The 17723-nt window shown below is 35.6% G+C and overlaps 1 protein-coding gene across 2 annotated transcripts in view; it reads right to left on the reverse strand.

Moving 5' to 3' along the window:
- Nucleotides 1–1219: 1219 nt before the first annotated feature.
- Nucleotides 1220–17723, reverse strand: part of FGF12 (fibroblast growth factor 12) — a 544450-nt gene continuing 527946 nt past the window's right edge. For both annotated transcript variants that reach the window (XM_055308562.1, XM_055308561.1), the window contains one exon: nucleotides 1220–6502. In XM_055308562.1, the coding sequence (XP_055164537.1) occupies nucleotides 6384–6502 (119 nt within the window). In that variant the 3' untranslated portion in view covers nucleotides 1220–6383. The remainder of the gene's footprint in view (nucleotides 6503–17723) is intronic.

Raw genomic sequence — 17723 nt, forward strand, 5'->3', positions numbered from 1 at the left:
ATCTAGAGAAAAGACTCAAAAATAGTCTATATGGCTGTCCCAGGAGACTTTGAAGTCCCAAATAGCCCTGACTTTACAACTTGGAATGACTCCTGGATGATGTTTTGAGAAGCATTTTGTAAGAGCCTAATCCTTAAAGCATTTTTTTTTCTTTTTTATGACTGTGAGAAAGTAGATATGATATAACCTCTGATTTAAAATAGCTAAGTTGCATTTTCTAGTCCTCTCTGTGATGCTCATCTAAAAGCACTGAAATATTGAGTTGTCAAATGCACCACTCTTCTTTAAAATTGCAGCAGTTTGCGTCTTCTTCAGTGACCCATACAGTGCCTTTGTATAGCAGGCATTTGGGGAACTAAATCTATAATACTTGTCTGTTCCCTCTGTGGTTCATGGCAGTAACTTTAATTCACTACTATTTGCAGAATTTTCTCTGCCAGTTTTTAGAAAATCCAACGAGTTGTAGTAGGAAATACATCCATTAACAAGAAATGGAAATGTGCCATATTTTGTTACTCGGCCTTCATTTCTAATTCCTCTTTATAAATGGACGCTGAATTTCATTTAAATATTCACCCCTCGTCTACGCAGACCTGTATCCTTGGGGAAGTACATCCAGCAGACAAGTCCAAGAAAGGGCTCAGGTTCACTTTAAACTCATCAAATCATCTCAAATTCTGGCCACGGTGGTTCATCCAAGTATGGATGCATCACCCAATGTAAGCCAATGAGATTTTAGGATTTTTTTTTGGGGGGGGGTTGCTTGGTTTTGTTTTGTTTTTTTTTTGTTTGTGTGTGTGTGTTTTGTTGTTGTTTGTTCTGTTTTGTTTTGGTGGGACGGTGAGAGAGAACAGTTAAGATGATATGCACCTGTGGCGTCTGCGACTCACAGAGGAGTGAACACTGACTGGAAGACGGACGTTTTCACACGTGCAGGTGGGTGGAGCTGAAGAACTAAGGACAAATTAAGCCTATGATGCTATGAATCCAGTTGGGTTTGGGGATTCTGTTCCGAGAAACCAGAAGCATCCTAACAGATACAGAGACACAAATAAACCCAAATATCTCACTGACCAAACTTTGAATAACTTTCTTTTATTGGAATCAACTCGGTTTTTCCTCCATCTCCTCCTCTGAACACTCTTCCCATGTTTCATTCATAAGTATTTCCCAAGTAAAGTGTGGTTTTCATGTCTCCATAACTTTTCAAACTATTTCCTCTACTTGAGGGGCCCCTTGTCATCTCTTTGATCACTCAGTAAATCACTTTTTTTTTTCAATCAGTACCTTCCCTGTAGGTTTCATTGTTGCATTGCCAGTTGTATGTAAAAGTTTATTGTAACATTAACTTTCAGGTATTACCTTATTTATTTATGTTTGCCTTTCTTAGTTTTTTTTAGACTAAAATTTAGTTTACAATCCCTAAACTCAATGACATCTCTAGTTAGTATACTGTGAATCAATGAAGAAATGAATGTGAACTCTATTTTTTAATCCTCAAAAAGTAAGACATTAAGTTGACCACTAGCTGTTTCATATTTAGCAAGTAATTTTTACTTTTGGTTATGACGTTCAATGAAAATTCTGACTTATTCCCCTTTTGTGAATCTAATTTTAATCTTTTAAAATAAGACACAGCACTTTTTTGGTGGCATGTTATAGGATAAGTACATTTTTAAAAAGGAGAGACTTCCCAGAGAAGTTTAATGCCAAAAAAAATTGCAAGTATTTTGTCTACATGCATGAACATCTCATGATTTTAATTTTTACTTCAGGAAGATTGTGACGTATAAACATTTTATAAATCTTATCTCAAAAAATAATGATTTGAATAGTCTGTGCTTCAATGCAAAAATGAAACATTAATTTGTTCAGTTTCTCATACAACATGTTTATTAAACATTTCAGTGTCAATAATTTCTTAGAATTGTAACATTTAACCTTGTAATGGAACTAATGCCAATTCTATTCATGGGAGTATATTCTGGACTTTTGAACGACTTTAAGTAAAATGAATGCCACTGTCTTCAGGTTGTGCTTGGAGCAAAGACAAGGAAACATCAACTCATTCTTTCCAACTAATAAAACATCTAATGATGCAATGTTTATGATGACATTACTTTAGAGCTATTGTACTGTTAAATATATTTTTGCTTCTGTTACAAAAGCCTAATATATCATCTCTGAACATTAGCAATTTTCACATTATTTAGATTTTAAATAATGAATTTTTAACTTGGACTCCAAGGAAAAATCCTGAAAAATAAAGATCTGCGTTTAGCATCTTTTTCCTTCCCTTAACCATAACTCTTCAATCTGATATGACTTTTCATGGAATCTATGTCAGAAGTATAGCTTTTTAAGATAAATTTAAAAAAAAAATCTCACTTCTATATGAAAGAGGGAATTCAGAATCACTGAAGTTCTGAAGGAGCATGTGCTTTGATGATTATTTCCACCAGTTCCTTATTTTTATTATAAAGTGGCAATTTATATCACCATTAGAAATATACATTTGTATATAAAGTTTTGCATTCAAATCTCTTTATTTTTTGGTTAGCTATGGCTAAAGAACACAAGTCAAATAAAAACTCTACCCTTATTTCAGAAGCATATGTATATATACACATATATACTTGTAGAACAATCCACTGTTTTAAATGTGATTCTGATTTAAAAAATGCTATTTACAATTTTATGACAGAGAAATAATCTCAGCCTTTATGCTATTAAAATGAGCAAGGAATTTGGATGTTTGAGTGTGTCTCACCTTGTGCAGACGAAATTAGGCAACACCATGGAAAAACCTTCTCAGAGCAAGGCCTTGTAGACTAAGCCATGAGGATAGAAGAGATTTGCTATTTCTGGGTCCATGTTTAAAAAAATTAGTGTTGATGTAGTCATGCTTCTTCACCAAGAAATCAGTGGTCTCAATTTAGGACCTTCGAACTTTGTAATACACGACAAGCCATTCTTCATCCTTTTACTATTGCCTTAATATTCTCATCTCGTCCTAGTGGCACCATAGGACCACCATCCATAGATATAATAATATCTATCTACAGCAGTGTCATTTTCCTAAATTGAAGAATTCTTCTAAAAAGCTACTGGGTTAAAATGAGGCCCATAAAGCATCACAATTTACATCAAATTGATGTCTCTTTATTGCGCCCATCCATAGTGGCTAAAAATGTGCTATGAAATTCATATGTAAAATTTGAAACCTAAACTATTACTGTGATCAAGAACAGGTTGGCTGGCTGTCCTCTGGTTTCCTGAAGCACAAAAGGCTCTGAATTAGCAAATGGAACTTCAGCACCATTTTGTTTCTATACCTCTAACTTCTAGCTTAAAAATCAATTGAAGTATGTTGACCAGAAAACTATTTAGAGATTCTCAAAAGTCTTGTTTTCATTCTTAAGCCCATTGATTTTGAAACATGTTATACAATAAAGACTCTTAGAATAAACACATCTTGACTTATATGTACACAGTCAATTACAAAGCTTTACTAAAAGTTATATTTTTCCTGAGAATATCCCAATGCATTGAAAAAAGAAAGAGCTTATTTTATTTATAGGAACATAAGAGATGGGTGAATTGAGACCCAGAAATGGGAATGACAAAAATCAAAGTAACAAATTCTTTCACGTGGAAGAAAGATGAAAACTACTTAAACTGGCTCATATTTTTAGAGGAAATAGGATACTTATATGTTTATATTTGGTAAACTTCTGAAAACCTAGACAGTGAATACTGACTTTTTCTTTTAAAAGATTTAGGTACTTTAAAAGTAAGCAGCGGTTAAGCAAATGTTCACCCTACAGTTTTTGTCAGGTTAATATGTAAAAGAAATATGATGTTTCCCATTTATTCTTTAAAATTAATTGTAAATAAGGCAAAGCTAATTTCTAAACGTTTTACTATGGTCAGCATTTGCTTAAATGATGTGGGAAAAACATTATAGAAATTGGGTGATTAAGCTTCTGTTTCTTAATTGCTATCAGGAAGAAGATAAATATGAGTCTAGGTGATAAACGATGACAGCCATTGAAAATTAAGGGGAAAATTGTGTTGGGAGTTCATATCTTTATTACATTTTTCATAATACTTAACCAGATTAAATATATTGTCATGAAATCATTACTGTAATTAATAACACTTTGTGACATTGTCAATTGTGTTACTGATAAGTTTGCAGGGTCGTAGGGGTGTGTGTGTGTGTGTGTGTGTGTGTGTGTATCACCATAAAATCTCAAGTCATTTCATGCTAAATGAGCCTGAGATCCATTTTGTAGAATCCTCTTTCTTTTTATTTTTTCAAAGAAAACAGGCTTTGTGCTTGGGATTTGTTTGGTCCTGGAAGTGACAAGTGTGTTTAAAATCAAGTTGAATCAAGAGTGACAAGCAGAAATACAAACAGTATTGTAATTTTTTTTTTACAAGGGTATTCTTTTCCTACAAGAGTAACATTCTTTTTATTTTCTTTTAAGTGTCTTTATTTGTTACTTTCAAAATATTTTTGGTTAAACAAATATCTTTTGCAAATTTGTGTTCAAAATCCTTGCCAAGATGCCTAATTTTTAGTCTTTACAACTGATAAGGCAAATTCCTCCATTTCATTTGCTGCTACCCTCCTGATAACCTAAATAGAATGCTTGGTGAAGGACACAAACCACTATTAAAGAATAATGATTGTGTAGAGTGAGGGGAATTACACTGACTTTGAAAGAATACAGCAACCAATGGCAAGGTCATTTAAGTGAAGGCCTAGAGCTTCTGCAGAGTGTATATATTTTAGGGAGTTGTATTTGGAACAATACATGCTGGACAGTAGAGCTATAGGAGAAGTAACATGCTAAGTCTTCTCATTGGTAATATCCATAATTCTGCATACATTTTTTAACATTCTGTTTTATTTTAATTTGGGTGTCTCTATACCACTCCTGATTTGTAGGACTAAGTACGTCTATTTTTTCCAAGGCAATTGTATAACATTAATTTCTTCCCTGATATTTTTCTAATCCTTTATTATTCCTAACTATGCATTTGCCTAGTCCTTAACCTGAGGGTTCTTTTTTTTTTTTTTTTACTACTTTAAATTCACACAACGGTATGTTGGAACCATAGCTGTTAATTCTGTATCATTTCTCTATGCCCCTTGAAAATTCAGTATATTAAGTTCCCTTCTATGTTCTAGGAGTCAGACTTACTGTCAACTATACTTAATAACAAAGTTATATAGCAACAAGCAAGCCACTGGCTTCATGAGATGGTAAGTTAGGAATTTCATAGCCATGCCTCCTAATTTCTTGGTGAAGTCTGGAAAATGCTACATACATAAAACTCTGGTAAGGTACAATGGCAAATACGATTTGCTTTAACAATTTCCTAGGACTTATTTCCTTACGTGAAACCCCTTTTATTCTTTCCTGCTGCAAGAGATGGTACAAAACTCTCTAACACAGCTGGACATGCACCTGTACTCTCAAAACTGTGCACAATGTAAAAAAACAGACCACATGATAAGACCATATGACTTATTCATCACCGCCCAGGCATGGCAATGACACAGAATTCCCAAAAGTTACCTCAGCCTTAGAACACATTTTTTTTTTCCTAAAGGATGAATAAAAATGAGATCCTGGATTAATTCCTTTGATAAAAATATGATAATCTTCTAGGTTAATCTGAAACTTTTTATGAAGGAGTGAAATCAGCTAATATCATTAAATTCAACAGAAGTCTGTCTTTTGCATAAAATAATTATAAGTAACAACTTCAAGAAAAATTTTTTTAAACTTTTAAATGATTCCTGGCTTATATCATACAGGCATTAGAAGAATCTAGATTCGTACATGTTCAATATCATGATTAAAAAAAAATCCTGGAGACAGGATGTAATTATGTGTCAATTCCAGATGCCCAAAGAAAATTCAAATTCAACACAAAGCACACATCACAGCATTACCCAAAGTTTAAATTATTCAGGGTATTACATTGATTTGTAAGTTCAATTCTCCAAAACCCTTGTCTTTAAGATAGTAACTTTATTTCAAATTTATTATAGTTATTGTCTTCATTATAATTAGCCTCTATTAATAACAGTACAATGTTGTGATGTCTTGATTTATTTTTTCCCTTGATTTTATGTGTGCTAATATTTGTGCATGTGCATTTTCTACCACATTGCAACAGGCAAGCTTTGGTTCAATTTCTTTGTCCTACACAAAGGAAGATTTTTGAGTGCAGAATCTTAGTCACTAGGTCCTGGATTGCCATTTTATTTTCCTCTCCTTGGGTGGATTTAATTGGAAGGAAATGGGTAAAGGGGAGGGAAAAAAGGGAAGGGATGAAAGAGGGATGAAGGGAAGAGTTCTCAGCTATGTTGAATCTTGATTCACGACTTTGCCTCCATTCATGGTTGGTGTTCCAGAACTTTTCCTTGAACGCCCTTGTTTTTCTCCAATTTCATGTAGTGATGGCTCTCTGTACATACACACTGAAAAGCAAAATTACATCAATTACTTATAATTGTAGACATCAGTTTGGCCTCAATAAGCATCTCAAGTTTGATTTTACAATATTCTTCACTCTCATTCACTAGCTCTCCTCCCCAGTGTAAAATGACTTTTCACTTGATAACATATTTATTGGATATGTATGGTCCTCTTCCAGTTGTAGCAGTCATAACCTTTTAAGTCTTCTTGAACTGCGGACATAGAGTGATTTCTGTTCTCCTACAGATAAGGCTAGAATCTTACCTGTCTGCTAACCTATATAACAGGATTTTCATCTAGAGTTAGAGGAGACACTGCAAGTATAACATTAAAAGCGTAGGCATAGATACTTTTTAAAGTCCTGAGTCTGCAGTCTAGTTTGCATAGGAAAAAAAATCCTTATTTACATGTTCCCAATCTTTACCCTACTACAAGAAACACAACACTGTTAGATCAAATTGAAATATTTATCAACAATTTTCAAGGTATCCTACATAAAAAAAATGATAATAGGAGGGAGGACAGAGGAAAACAAACAAACCAAACATCATTTTCCTGATTGCTCCAGGTTTGAATATGCAACTGTGAGATTTTAGTTCACATTTATATAAAACTGTTCCTCTCCTCTATTGTTTGGTCTGGCTCTAAAGCTCAGTCATCTGTGAATTATCATGGCTATTGCTAGATAATTGCACAGAAAGAATAATATTTTTCAACTCATAGTTATTCTTGTAAGATAGGATCTTCGTTCCTTACATTGTTGTGAAATAGACAAATGTGTACAAGCATATGAAATATTTCACTTAAACATCAGGAATTATTTTTATCCTTGATTTAGGAACAAACAGCTAAGTACCTCCATGTATTGAATCATCAATACAGGGCTTTAGTAATCTAAATGCTCTTTCTAATCAAATAGCTTCCTTGCCTGGGCTTTGCCCTGGTACAGGAGACCTGAGCATGGCTATGACCAAATAGATGTCATGTGGTGGTTAAGAGCACCAACCTGGGAGCCACACCACTTGTGTCCCCAACTTCAGTCAGCTACTCACTAGTTCTGTCAACTTAGATACACTGTTGTAGTTAAAAAACTAAATTTTTATGAGAATTAAGTGCCTGGCATATACTAAACATCCAAAGATGTTTAAGAAAATGAGGGAGCTGATCTTTTCATTAGAATTTTGAGTAACAGATTTCAGAGAAGAAAGTGATAATTTTGGGGGGTGGCTAAAGATATTCTAAATTAAAAACTAGATTAAGAGAATTAAGATATAAAAAAATTCTCTTTAGACTAGTTTAGTGATGAGGACACAGGTTTTTTTTTTTTTCTCCCTCAATATTTCAGTGGTAGAGCTTCTTCTTCTTCTTCTTCTTTTTTTTTAAGATTTTATTTATTATGAAAGACACACACACACACACACACAGAGGCAGAGACACAGGCAGAGGGAGAAGCAGGCTCCATGCAGGGAACCCAATGTGGGACTTGATCCCGGGACTCCAGGATCAGGCCCTGAGCCAAAGGCAGATGTTCAACTGCTGAGCCACCCAGGTGTCCTGCAGTGGAAGAGCTTCTTAAACGTTAATGTGCTTTCAAATCATCCAGGGATATTTTGTTCAAATCCAGAATCTGATACAGAAGGTTTCTGTGGAGTTGAGATTCTACATTTTTAATAAGTTCCCAGGTGATGCTGGTCTTGGCAAATGGAACTACACTTTGGGTAGTACAAAATATGTAAACAAACTATGTTTGGCTAAGTATAATGTGCAAAACTATTACACACAAATATTTTATTTTTATTTTATTGCATTTTTACATATATATATTTTTAAATGAGATTTTAAAGTATTTCAATTATTGCACTAAATGGCTCCTCCAATATCCCAAAGACTTTTGGTCTAAGTAGCAAAGTTGTACAGAGAAAATGAGTTGAGAAAGAATTGATGCTTAATTTTCAGATGATGCCAGTAGATAATTTAAGTTTTCACTTTCTCTTACAAAAGACAGAAGATCCTATGGAAGGTCCTATGGAAATCTTGTAATACCTCAAGTCTAATGTCTCTTACATATATTTCTGTTATGGGAAAATGTCAAAATCTCAAAAATTAAAGCATGCATTGATATATGCAAAATAAAGCTATTTATTTATAACTGGTAAGTCTACAGGGAACTCAGAAGTAATGAAGTGATTCTATTAGAAAGCTATTTATGTGATACCATAAAACAGTTTTCCCTACTCTGCACCTAGTCAACTGTGAAAACCAATACATCTCCAGGCCTGACTACAAACTGCTAAATCAGAGTCTCAAAGAACGCATAATAGAGGAGGGGGCCTGGGTGGTTCAGTTAGTTAAGCATCTGACTCTTGATTTTGGCTCAGGTCATGATCTCAGGGTGAGAGGATTGAGCCCCATATTGGGTTCCAGGCTGAGAGCCAGGAGTCTGCTTGAGATTCTCTCTCCCCTTCTGCTTCTCCTCCTCCCCCTGGCTCATGTGTGTGCTCTAAAAGAAAGAAAGAAAGAAAGAAAGAAAGAAAGAAAGAAAGAAAGAAAGAAAGAAAGAAAGAAAGAAAGGATTCATTAAAAAATATGTATATATAAAATAGATTTTGACCTGCAAATTTCTTAAACTCCAACTTAGAGATACTTGAAGGATGTTATTTTCCAACTTAAATTCAAGAATATATTTTAAAATAACTTTTATAGTTGAATTTCTTATTTTACTACTTATTTTTTTAGTTTCCTTATGTCATAGATTCTTCCCAAAGAATTTGATTTTAACTTCATCTCTTTATTATTATTTTTTGTTATTTCTCACATATACATAAAATACTTGAGTCATGACAATGTGAAATATTACCATTATAACTACCACTGCAGATAACTTTTCCAATAACTTAATCCTGCTTGCCATCTTGGTATCAAGTCCCCAAAGAGGATTTTTAAATTGGCATCTGAACATTTTCAGTGTTTCAAAGGGAACAAAATTCATTAGTATCATAGCAGAGCATGCAATTTGCCCTCCTTAGGACTACTCCATTACTAACTTTCAGATATTTCCATTTAAATGGTGTAATAATTTTCCAGGTTTTGAAAAAAACTAGTTCATATATCTTAGTTGGAAAATGAAGGGTAATAAGTAGGTTTCCTAGTTCACTGGAACCCCCCACCCCACAATAAATCAAGTAAGTATTTGAATTTCTGTATTTCTGTTAACAGAAAGAACTTTCTTTAAAGAAAGCAAACTTACGACAATCTAGGAATTGCATACAAATATAAACAAAGAGAACAAAAACTTTGTCAAACAAACAGATTGATTTCTTGGGCTTTAATTTTCATTATTTATAGGCTCTGGGATGTTAGTATTACTGTCTAACTCAAGAAACTGATAAATCAAGAAGTACAAATCTCAGTCAAATTTTAGAATGAAAATGTAATTAAAAGAGTATGGTCCAATTAGAAAGCAAAGAAAGGACAAACCATTTCTCTTAAGTAATATAACTTCCTTTGATAGTTGTATTAGCACTCCATAACTGTGGTATTCTAAATGATAAACAATAAAAAGATGACACAAAATACAAGAAAACAGAAGGTATAAGTGTTCTACAAAGTGCATTATATGTCCAAAATGTAAAACCCAATCACTTTGATGTACAAAATAACCACAATGGGACACCTGTGTGGCTCAGTGGTTGAACGTCTGCCTTTGGATCAGGGCATGATCCTGGGGTGCCTGGATTGAGTCCTACATCAGGCTCCCTGTGGGAAGCCTGCCCATGACTCTGCCTCTTTCTCTGTATCTCTCATGAATATATAAAATAAAAAAATAACCACAATGGTAATCTCATAAATAAATTTTAATCCCTTAAATAAATCTATTTTTTTCAGTGTTTTCAAAGCCACTTTTAAAAAGATTTTATTTGAGAGAGAGAGAGAGAGAGAGAGCACAAGTGAGGGAGGGGTGGCAGAGGGAGAAGGAGAAACAGACTCTGCACTGGGCAGGCTCCATCCCAGGACCCCAAGTTTATAACTGAAACCAAAGGCAAATGCTTAACCCACTGAACCACCCAGGCACCCCTCAAAGTCATTTTAAATTGACTAACTCATTTGATAATTATAATAATCTTGTGTATAAAGGGAGAAATTCTTATCCACATTTTTAAAATATGAAATAAACTAATCAACTTTCCTAATGTCAAATAGTAAGGGCAGAACCAGGATGAGAATGAAAGGCTTCAAAATCCTAGTCAAGAGTTCTAATAAAAGCAAAAGATCAATTTATCAAAAAATGGAATACTACTCAGCCATTCAATAAAATGAAATCTTGCTATTTGCAACAATGTGGATGGAACTCGAGTGTATTATGTTAGGCAAAATAAGTCCATCAGAAAGACAATTATCATACGATCTCAGTCATATGTGGGATTTAAGCAAAAAAACAGAGGATCATAGGGGAAGAGAGGGAAAAATAAAGCTGAAATCAGAAAGGGAGACAAACCATAGAGTATTAATCATAGGAAAGAAACAGAGTCACTGGAGGGGGGTGAGGGATCGGGCAAGTGGGTGATGGACAGTAAGAAGGGCAAGTGATGGAATAAGCACTGGGTGTTATATAAGACTGATGAATCACTGACCTCTACTTCTGAAACCAATAATATTTAAATTAACTGAATTTAAATAAAATAAGATTTACATTTAAGAAAATGGGAAAAAATGATTGTCTTATATCAGACAATGCTTAAATTAGATTCGTTTATTTTAAAAAAAAATTTAAAGATTTTATTTATTTATTATTCATGAGAGACAGAGAGAGAGAGAGAGAGAGAGAGAGAGAGAGAGAGGCAGAGACACAGGCAGAGGGAGAAGCAGGCTCCATGCAGGGAGCCCGATGTGGGACTCGATCCTGGGTCTCCAGGATCAGGCCCTGGGCTGAAGGCGGTGCTAAACCGCTGAGCCACCCGGGCTGCCCTAGATCCATTTATTAATTGAGATCCAAGTTGGCCTTACCTCTACTAAATATTCCTAATGTCATTCAAAAATGGTAATAAAAACAAATGCAGGATGGCTGTTTTCAAAAATGAAAACAAAAAGAAAGTAACAAGTGTTGGAGTAAGAAGTTCCTGGGGCTGGAGAAGGGAGAATGATTCAATGTATATAAGTACAATGTGAATGTACCTAATGGCATTGAAATGTACACTTACAATGGTTAAAATGTTAAATTTTATGTTGTGTATATTTTACACAGCTTAATAATTACACATTTAAAAAAATTAAGCACATACAAATACCGAGTATAAGCTATAAAGAAAGAAATGACTATTAAAGCCAGAAATGTCTTATTTGCCTGGGAAGATCCAACAATTTCCTAATATTCAAAAATATTGTTCTTAGTACTATAGTAAGATGGAGAGAATTGAGCTATAACTGAGGGGATATAGAATTGGTAAGAGGACAGGAAAATCGGATGAGAATATCCTAGGAACACACTACCTAATATAAAATCCATTTTGCCATATGTGATCACAGAGCACTTAAAATGTGATTAGTCCTGGGCTCCCTGCTTAGAGCCTGCTTCTCCCTCTGCCTGCGTCTCTGCCTCTCTGTGTGTCTCTCATGAATAAATAATAAAATATTTGAAAAAAAATGTGATTAGTCCTAATTCAGACGTGCTGTAAGTATAAAACAAACATTAAATTTAAAGACCACACAAAAAGAATTAACATATCGTCAGTTATATATGAACTGGTTACATATTAAATAGATAATATTTTGGATATATTGGGTGGAATATATTATTAAAATTTGTCACGTTTGTTTTTATTGTTTAAGTGTATCAAATTTTTTTTAAATTACATATGTAGCTCATATGATGTTTCTTTTAGACAGTTCTATATTAGAAGAGTTTGTTGTTGTCTGGAAGAGAAGTGTCCTGACTGGACCTAGAGCTATAAATTACTGAACGATGGGAAGACAGGGGAGAAAGTGTTCTGACCTGGTTGGTCCTGACACTCATATATAGACTTGGGAGATAGAGTGTCTTGGATGCCTTAGTAGGATGCAACTGGTTCACAAAACATTTATTGACCCTTTTTACTTGGCCTAGCTAATACTGTATCACCTTCATCCTAAAATGGCCTTTTCATGTTCTTTCCTCTCCTCCAATTTCAATTTCTCTTTTGTAACTAGTACCCAAAGATGAACTGGTTCAAGCATTGATTTGTTCATTTATTCGATAAACAGGGGTACGCTTCATTTGTGCCAGGCACCCTGCTAGATTCCATAGCAACTGTGAGAGGTGGCCGCTTGAATCCTGCCCTCATGAAGCTCAAGGCTAAGAACAGCACAGACATACACACAAATCACAGACTGTTCAGAGCCAGAGTGGGGAGTGGAATGGAAAAGAGCACATAACAATAGCTATACGATGCTGATTTAGCCTTGAAAAATGCAGAGGATTTACACAGATGAATAAGCTACCAAGTAAGACTGAAGAATGAAGTCCAGGTTATATAAGAAAAACAGTGAGTGGTTGAAGAATGGGGTAAAATTGAGAAGTAGGGAGGAATAAGCTGGCAGGGCTAACTCGTGTCAGACCTTCTGAGTTCCCAGCTGGAAGATTTAAAGCATGATCCTGATGTCTATCAGCCTCAATTTGATAGTGAATGAAGAGTTAAAAAATATGTCCATCAAGGACATGAGTGTATAGTGAAAATCTATTTATTCAATCTCGTTATCTAGAAAAATGTCTAACTATGTTAACATGACATGAATACAGCCAGTCAGATTAGTCAGGAAGAATCCATGAAACTGAATCTTACTGTGTGGATCCTAAAAAATGGTTGGCAGTATCTGAAACTTTCACGAATTCTGATAACTTGCAAACACAACTGTACTTTCTTAGAAACAGACCTAGCTGAGGCACCATTACGTGTGAGACCTGCTGCTTATCTAATCTATCCACTATCTGATATACTGCATATACCATAATTTTGACAATTGAAAGAATGGTTCACTTGGCCAAGCTAACTAACATGTTGAGAAGAGTTCTCCTTTTGTTTTGTGGGGAGCTTAATGTAGCACTTAAGATGACTACACAAACAACAAATGATATAAATCAAGAATCACTGATCCCATATATGAGCATCACATATGCTTTCCAATAAGAATTAATCACAATTTTATACAGCTACTACTACTACAACTAGAATTTGGAGTTCTGGTGTTAATTTCCAATCATATACTAAGCAATTGTGGGAAACCTTTAAGAAGCATATCCAGGAAACTACTTAGGTTCTGAATTTCAAACAGTTATATAAATTCTACAGCTCCCAAATTGTGCTTCTTAAATCAGCCTCATACTATGCAAGATTAAGTTTTCTCTCTTCCTGATAATCAGGTCCTTATTAGTAATTGCAATAACCTCTGATCTCTTAATTTGCGTTATTTCAAAGTACAATGATTTTTAAGGGGGGGAGCTTTTGCATCACTTTCTATTATAATAAGCTATAATTTCATTAGGGATTTATTTTGCTCTAGGATGGCTCTCTCTATATATATATTTTTTAATTTCTTTGTTCCTGAGTATTTTCTTACTGTGCTGTCTGTTGTATGCATTTGGCCTACTTCAGCTGTGAGTGCAGTCTGATATTCCAGTTCTTTTGATGAGGAGTAATTTCCAGACTGAGAACAGAGTGAAACAAACAAACAAACAAAAAACTCAACTCCTTGAATTTTTATTCTCCTAGCTCTCCAATCACCCTTCTCAGAAATTCAGATCCAGTGCCACTGCCCGTATATAACTACTGGAAACAAGTTCTCTGATTTGCAAGCTTGTGATGTACAATCTAACCATGTCTCATCTGAGACCCTGGGAACTACACTTGTGATACAGATTTTATCTTCAGGGGGTCATGATTTAATGGTTACCACTTGGCATGGAACTGATTTCCAATTGTGTTTCTTTCTGATTCCACTTTACACTATTTCCCCAACAAAATTTCAGCATCTAAATATCAAGAATGTTTAGTGTCCTAGTGACACAATGCCTGATTAACAACACTGCTGCTCTTTCACCTGGCACTCCTGGGTGGTTCTTGATCATGCCCCGTGCCCTCTTTACCCTTTAAAGCATGAAAAACAAAACAAAGCAAAAAACACTTGCTCTTTTTTTGTAATCCCACAGGATGTTTTTGAGATAAATACCATTATTCCTCTAACACATAATATCACAATGGTTTTGGATAAATGGTAAAAGTAGATAATGTTCTAAAAAGGGAAGCATTTCTTTTTGGTTCTTTAGTATTCCTTCTTCACATCACTTTTCTATTTCCCCTCTATTTTGATATATGTTTCAATTTATTTCTCTTTTTCCTCTCCTCACCACACCGCCCCTTCTCTTCATCTTCTGGCTGTTTCCTTTTATTCATGTTTTGATTTTTCTTGATCCATAGTACACTGAAGGAGGATTCATTGCAGCTTTCAGAGTAAAAATGAGGTAGAGAGATTTGATAAGAGGATTTTTTCCTCCTGCGCAGATGCAAGGACACATGAAAGTTTCTAATAACATAGCCTACATCGGATATTATTTTAAGACCTAGCATTCACCAAAAATCCCCAGTTCCACCCTTTAATGTGAGTGGAACACACCTGTATGACAGACACGAGTCACATTGTGACTTGGCATTGCGGAGGCTGTCATTTTCACAGCCACCTGAGATGCACTGGCTATATTTCTGTAGAAAGCCCTGCAGTCCTGGTATCACAAACAAAATAATACACCTGGTCATAACAAGACCATAAGCTACCAACTATACGATAACATACAGTATTTGCTCTATTTATTTTTTGCTTTATTTTTAAATACAAGATTGTGCCATTAGAAAAGAAAGAGACTTAAGAAATAACACTGAGCGTTGAAATCTTGTCAAAAATAAGACACATCTTCTCCTTGTAAGATTAGGTATAGGTCTTTCCAGGGCAGGCATTCAAGCTACTATTTTTCTATTACATATATATATTTTTAACTCGTACCTTTGTTGCAAATGCAGTTATCAGAAGATGCAAGTGTTCTTTTTCATTATGCTGGCTCAGAATCCTTGTTTGCAACTTTCAGTATTCAATAATCGCATTTATTTTAGTTACACACTTCTCTTGGAAACCAAAAAAAGTGGAATCTCAAAAGTTTTGATTATTTATTTTTTTATTTTATTTTTTAAATATTCATGAGACACACAGAGAGAGAAAGAGAGAGAGAGGAGAGAGAGAGGGAGAGAGAGTGAGAGAGAGAGGCAAAGACACAGACAGAGGAGAAGCAGGCTCCATGCAGGAAGCCCGATGTGGGACTCGATCCTGGGACTCCAGGATGACGCCCTGGGCCGAAGGCAGGCGCCAAACCACTGAGCCACCCAGGGATCCCCTGCTATTATTTATAAATCAGACAACTGTAATAAACCAGGTGCAGGTACCATCTAGTGGGTACTCGCCACCTGAGTAGTCAGTGTGCTCATAATCATAACTAATATTAATTGAGCACTTACTATGTATCTGTACTTTATATGCACTATGGTTATTTTAAATGATCGAAAAGGTAGATACTTTTATCGGTCCTTTTTGCAAATAAGGAAACTGAAGAACAAAAAGGGTAGTTTGTTAGAAGTGGTGTGGGACACCGCAGGGCAGAATCAGCATTAAAATTCATGTATGATTAACTCTAGAGTTCCTGCTCTAAGCTCCATAGTCAAGTAGTTTCATGTGTGCAGAAAACAAACAACATGAAACTTTGTTGATTGGACCCCGATGTTTCTAGCAGCAATGTCCGCAATAGCCAAACTGTGGAAGGAGCCTCGGTGTCCATCGAAAGATGAATGGATAAAGAAGACGTGGTTTATGTATACAATAGAATATTCCTCAGCCATTAGAGACGACAAATACCACCATTTGCTTCAACGTGGATGGAACTGGAGGGTATTATGCTGAGTGAAGTAAGTCAATCGGAGAAGGACAAACATTATATGGTCTCATTCATTTGGGGAATATAAATAATAGTGAAAGGGAATATAAGGGAAGGGAGAAGAAATGTGTGGGAAATATCAGAAAGGGAGACAGAACATAAAGACTCCTAACTCTGGGAAACGAACTAGGGGTGGTAGAAAGGGAGGAGGGCGGGGGGTGGGGGTGAATGGGTGATGGGCACTGGGGGGGGGCACTTGACCAGATGAGCACTGGGTGTTATTCGTATGTTGGTAAATTGAACACCAATAAAAAATAAATTTATTTAAAAAAAATCCTGATCCCAAACCTCATGGGGGTCCCCAGCACTTCCTGGAACCCTCTTACATTTCTCTTGCCAATTCCCCCTCCTATTCTTCCTAAGTGACCATTCATTCCACACTTTCTCTTTCCTCCTCAAACCCTCCTCAGACTCACATGACAGGTCTGCCTTCTTTCTTTCTTGTCTTTCTCTCCTCCCCCTCCTTCTCTCTTTTTGGTGTCTCCCTCCTTCCTTCCCTTCCTTCCCTTTTTATCAGCAAACCACCTTGCTTTATATTCCACTTAGAAGCAGAGGAGAAAGTTTTTGTATTTCCACCATGAAAACGACCAACCTGCATATATGTGCTCACATGTGTTCTAGTGCTTGAACTCTTCCCATGGCCTGTGTACATCTCACCCTCCACTTCCGACTTCCATGCGTGATCCCACCCCCTTTGGGCAGTGTTATTCAGTGGCCATCTCTCCTGGGATGCCAAATCTTAACTTCTCCTCAATTATTCCCATCAGTCTATACATGTGCTGTGATAGCTTTAAACAAACAAGCAAACAAATTACACTCTGTAACCACAATGTTTCTCTCTAGCTAGCTTCCTATTTCTCTCTCTCTCTCTCTCTTTTTATAGCAGAGCTCCTCTACAGTGTGATTTCATATTACTTTCTTCTTCTCTTTACTTCCTGCAATAACTTGAATCCACTCCAATTAGACTTACTCCCTGCTACACCAATGAAATCACTCTTGTTAGTCACTCCTAACTGTATGTTATAGACATTGGTCAATCCTCCAGCAGCTAACTGGATCCTTTTGGCAGTCTGATAGAGATAACAGCTCTGGTCATAGTTTTAGCCCCTTTCTAACTATATGGACCTGGGTCAGTTATTTAACCTCTCTTAAACTCAGTTTCCTATCTTTAAAATTGGGATGATACTCTTAACCTGCATATGCGCAAAGTGTTAGTG

Source organism: Nyctereutes procyonoides, unplaced genomic scaffold, assembly GCF_905146905.1.
Source record: "Nyctereutes procyonoides isolate TBG_1078 unplaced genomic scaffold, NYPRO_anot_genome, whole genome shotgun sequence".
Taxonomy (NCBI): domain Eukaryota; kingdom Metazoa; phylum Chordata; class Mammalia; order Carnivora; family Canidae; genus Nyctereutes; species Nyctereutes procyonoides.